Source organism: Neophocaena asiaeorientalis, unplaced genomic scaffold (assembly GCF_003031525.2).
Source record: "Neophocaena asiaeorientalis asiaeorientalis breed wild unplaced genomic scaffold, Neophocaena_asiaeorientalis_V1.1 scaffold324, whole genome shotgun sequence".
In the NCBI taxonomy this organism is placed as follows: Eukaryota; Metazoa; Chordata; class Mammalia; order Artiodactyla; family Phocoenidae; genus Neophocaena; species Neophocaena asiaeorientalis.
This window is the reverse complement of record NW_020172458.1, coordinates 324503-336948: the sequence shown is the minus strand read 5'-3', so window position 1 is coordinate 336948 and position 12446 is coordinate 324503. Positions and strand designations below refer to the sequence as shown.

General features: G+C 47.6%; 1 protein-coding gene across 2 annotated transcripts in view; it reads left to right on the top strand.

Annotated features, from left to right (window-relative positions):
• Positions 1 to 12446, top strand: part of SH3KBP1 (SH3 domain containing kinase binding protein 1) — a 254503-nt gene that overhangs the window by 197734 nt on the left and 44323 nt on the right. The window contains exons 9-11 of one of the 2 annotated variants that reach the window (XM_024737998.1): positions 2648 to 2699; positions 5434 to 5514; positions 8069 to 8228. In XM_024737998.1, coding sequence (XP_024593766.1) covers positions 2648 to 2699; positions 5434 to 5514; positions 8069 to 8228 — 293 coding nt within the window. The remainder of the gene's footprint in view (positions 1 to 2647; positions 2700 to 5433; positions 5515 to 8068; positions 8229 to 12446) is intronic. The other variant, XM_024737999.1, reaches the window with a different exon arrangement.

Here is a 12446-nt window from a genome sequence, read left to right as displayed (position 1 = left end):
AACAAGCAGGACAACTTGTAAACCTCCTCTGCTACTAAGCAAAGCAGGCACCTGGCCAGCGTTGATCAGGCCTGGTGAATGCTAGCCAGGCAGCTCACAAACCGCTGCTTCCTTTCCAAACTGCCCCACCTGCCTCCGCAGCTGCTAGGGCTCCCGACACAGCCTCACACCCCTGCCTGCTTCCTCCGCCCTCCGAGCAGGCACTTGGCATGACCACGCTCTCCACACGCTGTTGGGGAGCACAATACTTCCCGTCCCCTCTCTCGGTGCCCCTCCGCCCTGCCCTGTTGCATTTCGTGTATTACATGCCAAATCTGACACAACACTAAGGGTTTTTTCTTCCCTGCACAGTAATCTTGGAAAATATGATGACTTGTAGTTGTCTTTTTTTATTTGAGGCCTTGTGGTTTGAGGCAAGGTCGCTGGGGGAGCGGCCTCAGTAAGAGGAGGCTCATGTGAAATTGGTTAGAAAAATGTTCCAACAACTGAGAGTGAGGAAGCCGTCCAGGGGGTGGGCATTGCTGGGGCTGAGCTGGGAAGAATTAGGCCACGGGGTGTTGGCAGTTTCCTGCATAAGAAATTACTCTGATCCAGAGGTAAAGGAAGGTTAATTGGCAGAGTTTCAACTTCATTAGGTAAACACAGATCTGCCCCCAGTCTAATTTCTACAAAGACAGAGAAGAGAGGAAGGAAAAAGGAGTCAGGGTAGAGAGCTGGAAGGGACTGGCAACAGGGGAAGAGTCGTAAGCTCTGGGTGGAGGGCCTGTACCCATGCGGAGGTGGCCCTTGGAGCGTCCTTCTTTCTTTTTTTTTATAATGAAGTTTGGATGCATATAGACAGTACAGAAAAATATTAAGAAGGAAACACATATGCACTCATAATCCTACAAGAGATCAGCCCTATAAATTTCTTTCTTTCCAGTCTTTTTCCCTTTCTGAATATATTGTAACATGGTTGAGCTCATACTGGAGCTGCAATTCAATACCCCTTTTTTTCCCCCTTAATGTTGACATACTACAGTTTCTTGTGCTTTTGTAAACTCTGTGTGGTTTATGGCCGTGAGATGGTTTGTCTTGTGGATGCCCTCTGGCAGGATGGCCCCTTCACAGTGGTTAAGAGCATTCCTGTGGGGCAGATAGCCCTGGACTGGACTCTTGGCCCCCTGCCCCGTTTACTAGCCTGGTGACTTGGGGAAATGACTTCATCTCTTGAAGCCTCAGTTATTTCATCTGCCAAATGGGCATAATAATATCACTCCTTATAGAGTTGTCGCGAGGATTGGGCAAGGCAGTGCTTACTGACTCCCTCTGAGAAACCGCCTCCTCCTAAGAGGGGGGTAATATTATTGTTTTACAGATGAGAAATTTCGTCTAGGTGAGGTCACTTGCCCAGGGTCCACGGCTAAAACCTGAGCCAGGATGTGTAACGGCAGCCACATTCGGAATCCCCGCCTCTTGCCCACCATATTATACTCTTACTTGGGGTCACTTGGCCAAATCACCCAACTAGTAAAGAGCAGAGTCGAAATGTCAGGTCCAGAGCCTACGTGCTGTGATGCTCCCTGAGACAGTTCTCTGTGGGTCTCGTATTCTGTGGGTTTTACTTAAAACCATTTCTTCCTGTGTCCTGGTACTGCATCAGGCACCGGGAGGCACTGGTGGGTCGGGCTGAGGATGGTCGGGTGCTTTTGCTGGTCACATCAGTACTTTTTCAGCATGCAGAAGAGAGTCCATGGAGCTTTTTTAAAGTCACAAGTATATGATACCCAGAGAGGGTCAGGACAGGGGTCAGCAGCAACATGGATCATATGCTCAAACCCTCCCCATTTCCAACTTTCCTTAATGATGTTGATGATGAGATGTTTCTCTCCTTGCCTTTGGTCCCCTTTTCCCCTGTGCAAGAATGGTGCCCAAGAACTGTGCCCTGGCTGGACTCTCGGCCCTAGGACACTTGCCAAGTCCAGCCTGTCTCCCACCTACAGCGAATCCTGGGTGAGCAAGGAGATGCCATTGATTGCATTGCTGCCTCATTCCCTCCAGAATGATAGGGTGTGAGAGAAAAACAAATAGTGGCTGATATGCAAAGAAACTCCATTCCAGTTTCCAGGGTATGACTGGTCTGTGGGGGAACCTTACAAATGGCCTACCAGCCTTGGGGTGAAAAGGGGAAGAAAGCTTAGAACCCTCCCCAGCCACAGGGGCCCCTCAGCCTGCATTTTGCTGCAGGTCCCACATCCAGAGCGGATCTAATTTCGAGCCATCCCAGTGACTCTTTCTGAATCGCTTGGTTATTCAGCAGATTAAATCTTAATTGCAAATGCGGTTTCAGCGTAGGAGTACCATTGTGCTTGCTGGTTTCAGGCCATTTTTGCTGAGCCGCGCTTTTCCAGAAGGCTGTTACAAATTTAGAAAGGGGGAAATGGTATTTCATTTGTCCATCAGAGCTTTGTTTTGCAGACTGGATTTATTTTAGTGCCTGTTTAAAGGTGCCAAAACCTGACATCCCTGGAGAGAGAATTGCTCAATTTTTTTGGAGAGCTTCTCTGGACTGTCCAAACTACATCTAGAAAACACTGTCTGTGGTCCTTATGTGAGAGGCCAGGCCTGCCAACAATCTCATGTGGTATCATTTTGATTAATTTTTCAGAGACCCAAGAAGCCACCTCCTCCATCGGCTCCCGTCATCAAGCAAGGGGCAGGTAATATACCTTTCACTTCCCGTCAACACACTGTCTTTCTCTTACTGTTTTCCCTAACAAAGAAACATATCATTAAAATGTATCCCTGATACAGCCTCCCAAAGAGAATGACCAGAAAGACTTTGTTTCGGAATAAACCAGTTTTGTTTGCTTTGTTTTTATTTTTATTTTTTAAATAAACCCCTTTTGTGGAGAGAGGAACTGGTTGTCTGCTTTGCCTGTGCCTGCCCATCGAGGGTCAGCCTGGGGAGAGCTGCTTCCCGTGGGTCACAGCTTCACTGGGCATGTATAGCAGTGCTGAATTTTCAATTTCTGTCCCGGGTGGTTAACCAAAATTTGTACTTACTTCACTTGCCCCAAGCAACAAAAAATGTTCTTCTAGCAATACTTTCCCTCCCTCATGATGCTCTTCTATTCTGGAAAAGAATCCAATTAATTCACTTTTTCTGTGTGGCTCACATGTTAAGGTTGAATACTATAGGAAGACTTGATGTCGTTGGACACTTGGTAACTCATTGTACACTGGCGTCTCATACATAAAGATGAGCATTCCTAGTTCCCAATAGAACTCCTCTTTATCATTGTTAAAACAGATTTTAGGGAGAAAGTCCTCCGTGAATAACTAGTTAAGTGGCATTTTAAAAAATTAACAACTAAAACTGAAGAAGAGTAGGGGTATTTTTAATTCTACACATGCATAATTATGCTATTTCTGTAGCATTTAAAGTATGAATACATTTCCAGATTGGTTTATTCAACAGATTTATTAGGAGTGATTTTTTTCCCGTTCTTTTGGCCCCCACCAAGTTGGGGGGAAAAAATCAGCCTGACCTCACATTCCTTTCCCATTCCCTTCAGCATAGTTGAGAATTACAGAGATTAAGCCCCCAAATGGGATGTTAATTACATCTCCTGCTCAGCCCCCATCCTTGTTTGTGTTGAGCAGTTTAATTTTGCCACCTAGTGGTTCTGGCTGGATAAATATTTTATTTTGCTGAAACTAAAACAGACTATTGATTTTCTTTTTTGCTGAAGATCCTTTTCCATAGAAGCCTTGGTGACAGGTTAGAGACCAAGGAGGCGAGTTGAGTGGTCCCAGGCTCAGGTGGCCTAGGATGTAACTAGGGTTGGATTCTTCATGGTAGTAGGACCGTCAGTTCCTCCTGTGTCTCTAGGAATGGTACTGAAATTCTTCATTAGCATTAGGAGACCAGAGTGTAGCATGGTAGGCAAATTCTTATCCTTTTAAGACAATTTGAAAAGGTTGTGCTGGATCTCTCGGGGCAAAGCATGATGGCATTTAATATTCCTAGATTACTACTACTGCTCGTTTATCCTGCTGTATAATCTTGGGAACTGCTTTGTAATGGGGAGGTAGATATTCCTGTTTTCCTTGTGTTTGGTTATTTGACGAAAAAAATCAGATACAGAATTGATAGAAATCAGATACAGTGTTTAACTTGTAGTGAGTCATTAAAGAGTTAAGGTGAAGTGTGTGTTCAGTGGATTTTATTTTAAGTTCTTTTGGCTTCTGGTGCTGTGTAATTGAGATTTTAGTACCAAGCACACATCCATAGGGTTGGTCATATAAGGAGTTTGTCAAGCACTCAACCAAGTCCATAAATCAGAGGAGTACTTGTGATGCGTTTCATGCTTTAGCTATTTTCCAAGTACTCTTACGGACCTGAGGCCGCTGACACTGATGAAGTTCCCTGGTGCGGGAAGCAGCTGTGGTCCAGGCGTGTAAAGAGGAAGGGTGAATTGGCACATTTGGGAAAATGTAATACCTGAGGGATTCAGATGCAAAGGACCTAGGGAGAACCACAGTATCTTCTCTGTACATCCCTCCACTTAAACATGTGTTTAAGAGGTAACAAACTACCAGTTATAAAATAAATAAGTCACAGGGATGTAATGTACAGCATGGGGAATATAGTCAATAATATATATACATATATATATATATATGTATATATATATATAAATTTTTTGTTTGTTTGTTTGCGGTACGCGGGCCTCTCACTGTTGTGGCCTCTCCTGTTGCGGAGCACAGGCTCCGGATGCGCAGGCTCAGCGGCCATGGCTCACGGGCCCAGCCACTCCACGGCATGTGGGATCTTCCCGGACCGGGGCACGAACCCGTGTCCCCTGCATCGGCAGGCAGACTCTCAACCACTGAGCCACCAGGGAAGCCCATAGTCAATAATATTTTAATAACTTTGTATGGTGTGTAATGTATAAAAATATTGAATCACTGTGTTGTACACCTGAAACTAATATAATACTGTAAGTCAACTAAACTTCAATTTAAGAAAAATACACGTTCTAGTTACTATTGCTGCGTAACAAACCACTCCAAATTTGGTGGCATAAAACAGCAATCTTCTTATGCCCGTGGATTTGTTTATTTATTTATATACATTCCCCACCCTCACCAAGTGGTCTCCTGTGACTACTTTGATGCATAAGGAAGTCAGATTTAAATATCACTAAATAATAGTGGTGTTCTTGTAAATGAAGGATGCATAGGCAGGCAAACTTAATGACATATGCCAAAAATGGCTTCTGCTCCATTTCTAAGCAGCTTGTGTTTGCCAGATAACACCAGCACTCAGCTTAGGAAAGAAAAAAACCTATTGACTTTGCTGTACCTGATAAATATTTAAAACGCTAGTGCATCTAATAAATGGATGGGGGAAACATTTCCTAATCGTTGCCATCCTTTCCCCGCCAGGTACCACTGAAAGAAAACATGAAATTAAAAAGATACCTCCTGAAAGGCCAGAAACGCTTCCAAATAGAACAGAAGAAAAAGGTATGAGATCAGGTCTTCGTTGGCACTTCTAGAACGGCAAGAGACAGAGCTGTCTGTCACAGGGCTAGGTCCCTATTACCCACAGAATTTGCTTTTTCTTGGGAATATGGTGATTATGGTTTTGTTTTGATTGCTTTTAAATTTCCTGTTTCTAAAGAAATAGGAGAGAGGGTTATGTGGTGCTTCTTTGGGCTGGCATTTCTCATCAAATGAAAAACAACCAGCCTAGTCACTTAACACACTGGGGCTCTTCCATCCCAGTCTTCCTGCCATCACCGCCCTCCCCACACCAGCGGCATCCTGAAGCCCGCATGCCAACTGTAAGTTCCTAGAGGGCCCCGCCGTACCGGCCACGGTTCCCAGCTAGCCTAGTGCCCCAGGTGCTCATTAACTGCCAATGGGTGGGCGTGGCTTAGAGAAATTCCCATCCAGACCAATGAAAGCTGTCAGTCACTGCTGGGCCTTTGACGCTGGCTACTATATTGCAGACACATGTCCTCGGTCAGGACTGTTGAGGGAGGGGGTGGCATGGCAAAACTGGGAGAAGCAGCCCAGTGCCCACAGTCCCCTTAACGGGGTCAAAAATGTCATTTTCAGGGAAGTACCGTAACCTGGATCACACAGTCAGTTTTATGAATGTGTTTGACTCCTATGGTCTGCGTGTCCCTCCCAAAGAAATCTGCATGCTGTGGAAGGACTCATTTTATTAGGTGTCTAAGATTTGATTGATCACACATTTTTACGGGGAAAGCGTTACGTTATTACTGTGAACAGGAGGCAGAGCAAATTCCATTTTAAAAAGCAGTTATTTGTAAGTCACAGGAGACATGCTGAATTAATGAATGTAATTATTTGGAGATGCTCCGGGGTGGTCTCTTGAAATTTTATTGTGAAATTTAATATTTTATATCAGCCTGCCAGAAGTTTTGCCAACATTGCGAGTTCTTAGGAAGTTACACCTCTTTCTTTCACGGTGAACAGTTAAAACTTGAGTTGTGGAAGCTCATTGTGAAGGCCAGGTCTGCGTCACAGATCAATGAAAAAATAGCTATTGAGTGTGTACCATACAAATAGTTCTTTGATAAAAGTGTGCGTGTTGTGACATAACCAAACACCACCTCTGTCCTCACGGAAGACACATGGCTGGTTTGGGGCTCATAGCCAGGCTCTGTGATGAGGACACTGCCTGCTCTGTTCCACGGTGACTAGCATATGTACTCGGCTTACGTGTGAACAACCACCCTAGTTGGTTGGCCAAGTGGCCACACACTTCTGCTTCCTTCCCCTCCCGTGATGCCTTGTTCTGTGCCGCAGTGGGTCAGGAGACAGAAGCCCTGGTCAGAAGCAGCAGGGAAGACAGCAAACCAGCCCCACCTTGAGGCTTGTCCTCCCTAGTAGGTGGGCACGAACCCTCGCTCCCATTCGTTCTGCAGGCTGCTGGAGCTCCCGTCCATCCCAGGAGGCAGGAGGAATCCCCCCTCCTTTGTATTTTAGCGGAGCCCTTCCTCCTCTGGTGCCTCCTCTGGTCCCTGCGGACCAGTAAAAGCGTTCCCAGCATTCCTGGATGGAGCAGGTTCCCTTATTGAAATATTGTGGGGATGAGCAGTGATGTCTGTACAATACCTGATGGGCTTTTTAAAGCTTTGCCAATCTGCCTGGTCACCCAAACGACGTGAGTTTGTGTTTGCAAGTAAAACGTGTTCACAGTTCCAGCTTCCAGGTGAGCACAGGGATGCTGCCTGTCCTCCAGTGGGCAGCTCTCTGAAGCTCTACCTTTACAGAGAAACATGGGGACATAAAACATGAAGCTGCCACCAAGCACTGCCCAGTTTGGCACCAGATCTGGCTTTAACTTCTTTCTAATAGCTCCGACACCCAAAACCCTCAGAAACCAAATACCTGTGAAGTCCCAGTTTACCTTCCAAGGTGAAACTGTGCACAGAAAGAATCCAGAACTAATTGTTGGCTCCTGGTGCTTTACACAGGCTGACCTGGGAGACGTCAGGCCTCTTTCCTCTGCACACCCAACAGGTCCCGCTGTTCATTGACCAAACCCATCAGCCATTTACCGAGCACCTGCTCAGTGCCAGGCACCATGTGGGTTCTAGAGAGATGGCCAGACGTGGGCCCTGCCCGTGGGGGCCGACTGCCTGCAGGCCATGCCAAGCATGCAGACGCCCAGAGAGTACTCAAGTGGAGCCTGTTTATAAGGGGCTGTCCTTCGCAGCTCAGGAGAGGGAGTAGGAAAGTCTGCCTCTGAGGGTGGGTCCAGCCGTTGAGAAGGGAACATGACCGTGTCACATTTCAGCCAGGCTAAATGTGAGTAGGCCCCATGAAGTATGAGTAGGAGTTTTCCAAGGGCGGTCAATGGCCGGAAGGGCCCATAGGTCTTTTTCTAACTTGACCAAGAATAGATGATGCTCTTCGCCTTCCATCCTGACCTTGACAAACAGCATCAGTGATTTTTTTAAGCAGAAAACAAGCAGTCTTCAGTACTGTCACTTACACTAGTTCTATCTGTCTTCTTTATGCTTCTTTAAACAATGACTTAAAGAAAGACCAGAGAGAGAGCCAAAACTGGATTTACAGAAGCCTTCTGTTCCTGCCATACCGCCCAAAAAGCCGCGGCCACCCAAGACCAATTCTCTCAGCAGACCAGGTGCGCTGCCCCCGAGGAGGCCGGAGCGACCAGCGGGTCCCCTGACCCATACCAGGTACTGCTCCGCTCTTGACGCTGGGGCGGGGGCGGGGGCAGGGCAGCCGCAGGACGCTGGACTCCAGCCACCTGGGTCCTTGCTCCCATGCTCAGGCAGAAGCGGGTGTGAGGCTGGGGACCGCAGCGTGGGTTTCAGGATTAGAGATGAGAATCCAGGTCCTGGCATCTAGGCCCTGCTCACGCGTGGGGATTTCCCCCTGTGCTTCCTTAGAGCAAGGCCAGCTGCCCTTCCAACAGGAAGTGCAGGTGGCATGCCCGCCTTCGCTCCGGATGTCCTGCTGGCTTGGGTGCGTGCGTCTCACTGGCAGCTCCATCTCCTGGCCCTCTCCCTGCTCTGGGATGGCCCCCTCCACACTCCCAGGCTCCCTCTGCTCTTGCCTGTGCAGCCCTATTGTGGGACCCAGGACCCAGTCTGGCAAATGTTGTCTTAGTGTCCATGTCCACGAACTATGAGACCCTCAAAGGCAAGGGGCATGCTTCGTTCAGGCACGAGTTCCGAGACGGGCCTGGCAAAACTCAAATTTGTTCACTGGCTGGCTGGACACCTGTGTTAGTGATACGGAATCAGAGTTGGACATTGTGCCTTCCAGACCTGAGATGCCCACCACAAAGGACAAGGAAGTGTCACGTTCTCTCCACAAGTTCATTGCTGGAACTTTCTACCGTTACATGCATATTATACGTGTTGATGTAATATACTGGAGCAAGCCGGTGGCCTAGAGGTCTTTACATGGACCTGTAAACACACAGTCACTCACCAAATTTTTGTTCTTCTGAGCTAAGTTTGCATGGTGAGAATCTTATGGGTCTTCAATGTCCTCGTGCTAGAGTCAGGCAGGCTTCCAGGCTCACGTCATAGTAGGAGTGGGAGCCCCAGCAGGTCACTGCCCCTCTCTCCTCACCTTCCCTGTCTGTACATTGTGGATGAGCGTGGAATGCATCTAAAAGGATGGAAGGATATAATTTCCGAGTATGTAGCCTCGGGCCTGTAAATCAACTTTACTTTCACTGTCTTATTTATGATTGTGTATCAAACTGGGTATACTGGAGTGAAACAAAAATAGCTCATGTACATTTTAGAAAAAATTTTAAATCGTGGTAAAATACACATAACACAAAATTTTCTCAGGTATGTGAGCCCATTGGAGGAGTGGCTGGCTCACTTGTATCATTCGGCAGGTGTCCCCCCAGATCCAGTCAAACAACTGCTCCCCTATGATGGCCCCAGGGGAAACTAACGGGACCAGGGCCACTGTTGAGTGGGTCAGGCCCCTACGTGTTGTGTCCTCTTCTGCTGACGGACATGCGCACGATGAGGCCGCTTGCCAGCCCCAGTGACCTTAGCAAGGGCCACTTCAGTAGCGTGGTCGGCCCAGAGCTCGCACTTCAGAAGGAAAAGTTTATGTAAACCTAAGTGCTTCCAAAGAGAACACGAGCTCCACAAACAGGGAGGAGGGAGCAGCAGGGGTCGTACATCGCTTTGTGGTGGGTGAAAGGAGAGCAGAAGCCACGCTCTGCCAAATTCTTATAGTCTTCCAGGGACCACAGGCATTTCGATGAAGTCAGTAACGATTTCCAGAATATTCCTGCTGCTCTAATGATCCGATCCGAAGCGAAGTGCGGTTCCAATGGCTTCTGCGCCTTCAAAGGCTGCTCTCAGCCATCTCGTTAGGAGATAGGTGCAGGCCTTGTGAGCCATCGATTAGACCTGCACGGGAGCGGGGAATGAATGATAACCTCCGACCCTCTGGGCTCACAGAAGCCCCATTTTCCTCCCGCCTCTGCTGAGCCCTTCCCCACCTCCAGTCCCCCCAAGATCCAGCTGTGGATCAGAAGAATGAGCCACCGAGGAAGATGCGTGAGAGGGGTTTGTACAGAAGCCAGTGGGAAGCATAACTGTTCTTTACATTGTGTGTGGCATCTGAGCGGCCTGGGAGAGGGTGGGCAGTCCCCGACCTCCCAAGCTCCCAGGGCACTGGTTTGCAGAAAGGAGGGAGTGAGAGGCAAGCCCCACGCTTCCTTCCTGCCAATCCCTGGAAGTGGCAGCCCCGGGCAAGGCTGGGAGCATTTGAGGAGCCGGTACCTTCTCTGACCGCTTGCACAGCCAGTTGAAGGGAGGATGGTGCCAGCTCTAACTTGGTGGTTCTTAAACTTGAGCGTGCATCGGCGTCACCTGGAGATCATGTTCAAACACATTGCGGGGTCCCACCCCCACGGTCGTTGATCCAGCAGGTCTGGGAATCGATGATGCCGGTCCACATCCACGCTGTGAGAATCAGGTTTTTGACAGTGCCACCCTCCTTCCCTGGCTGCCTCTCATGCATCCGTTAGTGCTCCCCAACTTAAGTGCCCAGTTAGCACGCCCCTCTTCTGGAAGCCTTCCCTTAACTCTCACGATTGCTCTCTCCTCCAAACGCCTGACACCCCGTGTTTAGCCTGGTGCGGGGCCCCATGCTCTGCCACTTGGGATGCTCACACCCCCGGACTCCTTTACCAGATTTAAAGCAGATCAAGAGTGTGTTTTGTCATCTCCACATGGTTTACGGGGTTGAGCATATGGTAGTGGCTCATTTAATACACTTGTTGAATGCCATGGTTCCTAAGAAGGGGGGGAGGTTCCAGTGCTTACATTTTGTTCACTTTTGCTCTCCTGTCATCCTTCCCAGCCCCTGTGCAAGCTCTGTAGCATGTGCGTCTTATGTTCTAAGTCACCTAGTGTGCCATGGATTTCAACATAAAAAAATTTAAGAAGATCGAAGAAGGGCTTGCTGTTTCTCAGTATCTCATGCACTTCATATTTTTTGCTAAGCAGTTTCATCGGACAACCAACCTGTATGCTGGTTTATGAACTTGTTTTGTTCCGCCAAGGTAGTTCAGGTAGGAATGTTAACAGTCAAACAGTTTTGTGTCGGTAGTCCTCCAAGAAGGGGTATTGTCTGCTGTGCAAACCCAAATCCTCGCCAGGATTTACCTGACTGGATGGGTAGCTGGGCGGATGGATAGACAGATGTTTGAACACATGGACACACGGTCACCGTTTGCTGTTCTTACTGGGAATGAGGCATGAGGCATTGCCGCTCCAGCTGCAATGTCTGGGCTCAAGCTTCCTCTCACCAGCCAGAAAGCTCGCTGCCAAATGTGGCTTCCAGAAGAGATCAATTTCTTTCTATTTAAACAGGGACTAGCATCTTTTAGAAAAAGGAATACCTAAGTTTAGGAAGAGGGGAGTCATTTTTAGATGCATTTACTTAACAGAAATGGATTGAGGGACTACTGTGTGCCAGGCACTGCTCTGGATCTTAGTAACGGTGGGGCTCGGCCATTATAGATTCTGGTCTTCAGGAATCATGTCAAAAGGAACTAGGACACCTGCGCGATTTTGTGTCCATCTGAGCAAGTAGCAGCATGCCGTTAACATACTTACTTCCAGATAGAAAATGTAGGTAGAAATTTAACAGAAAGAAAGAGACTTTTTCCAAAAAAATTTAGTACCAGAGTTGATTTAAAAATTGAATGATGATAGGAGATTCCCCTAGGTCATAAGTGCCTTTGTTTGAAAGTCTGTGCTTTGGGGATGCATCAGTTATTATCTCACAGCATAAAGACAGCGTCTGCTGGTCTCGTCCAGCCCACCATATAACTAAGGTAGTCATGGTACAAAGAGCATTCTGTCTACCGCTATCTTCACACTTGCGAAAGTGGAGTCTCAAAAGTATAGCGCCTACTCACTTGTTTTGATATTTGATCATAAAGATATTTCAAATGACAGAATATACCTAAACTTTTGTGTGTGTGTGTTGTATACACACACACTGACATGTGACGTTATATGTCTCATAATGTGCATTATCGATTTAATAAAGATGGGGTCAGAAACCCCCATGAGAAGAGGCCCTGAAACTTGGGAGAAGGGTCCAAAAGAAAAAAAAATCCAAGGAAAAGCTGGAAAGAAGCAGGCTGTCCTGAGCCCTAGCAGTTTGCATGCAGCTGGAGGCAGCGAGCCAGAAACCTGAGGGGCAGAGCAGGTGTGTGCCTTCAAAAGAAAATAAACCCGATGGGGAAAGAGGTAGAAGCAGGCTGAAGAGACCAGGTTTGTTAATATTCCCAAACATGGACACCCAAGTTGTAAATAATCTCATTTTCTTCCCAAAGAGCGGGCAAGTGGGAGCAGGACCTTTGGCCCAAATTGCCAGGGAGCCGTGCCTGTTGTCCGCTG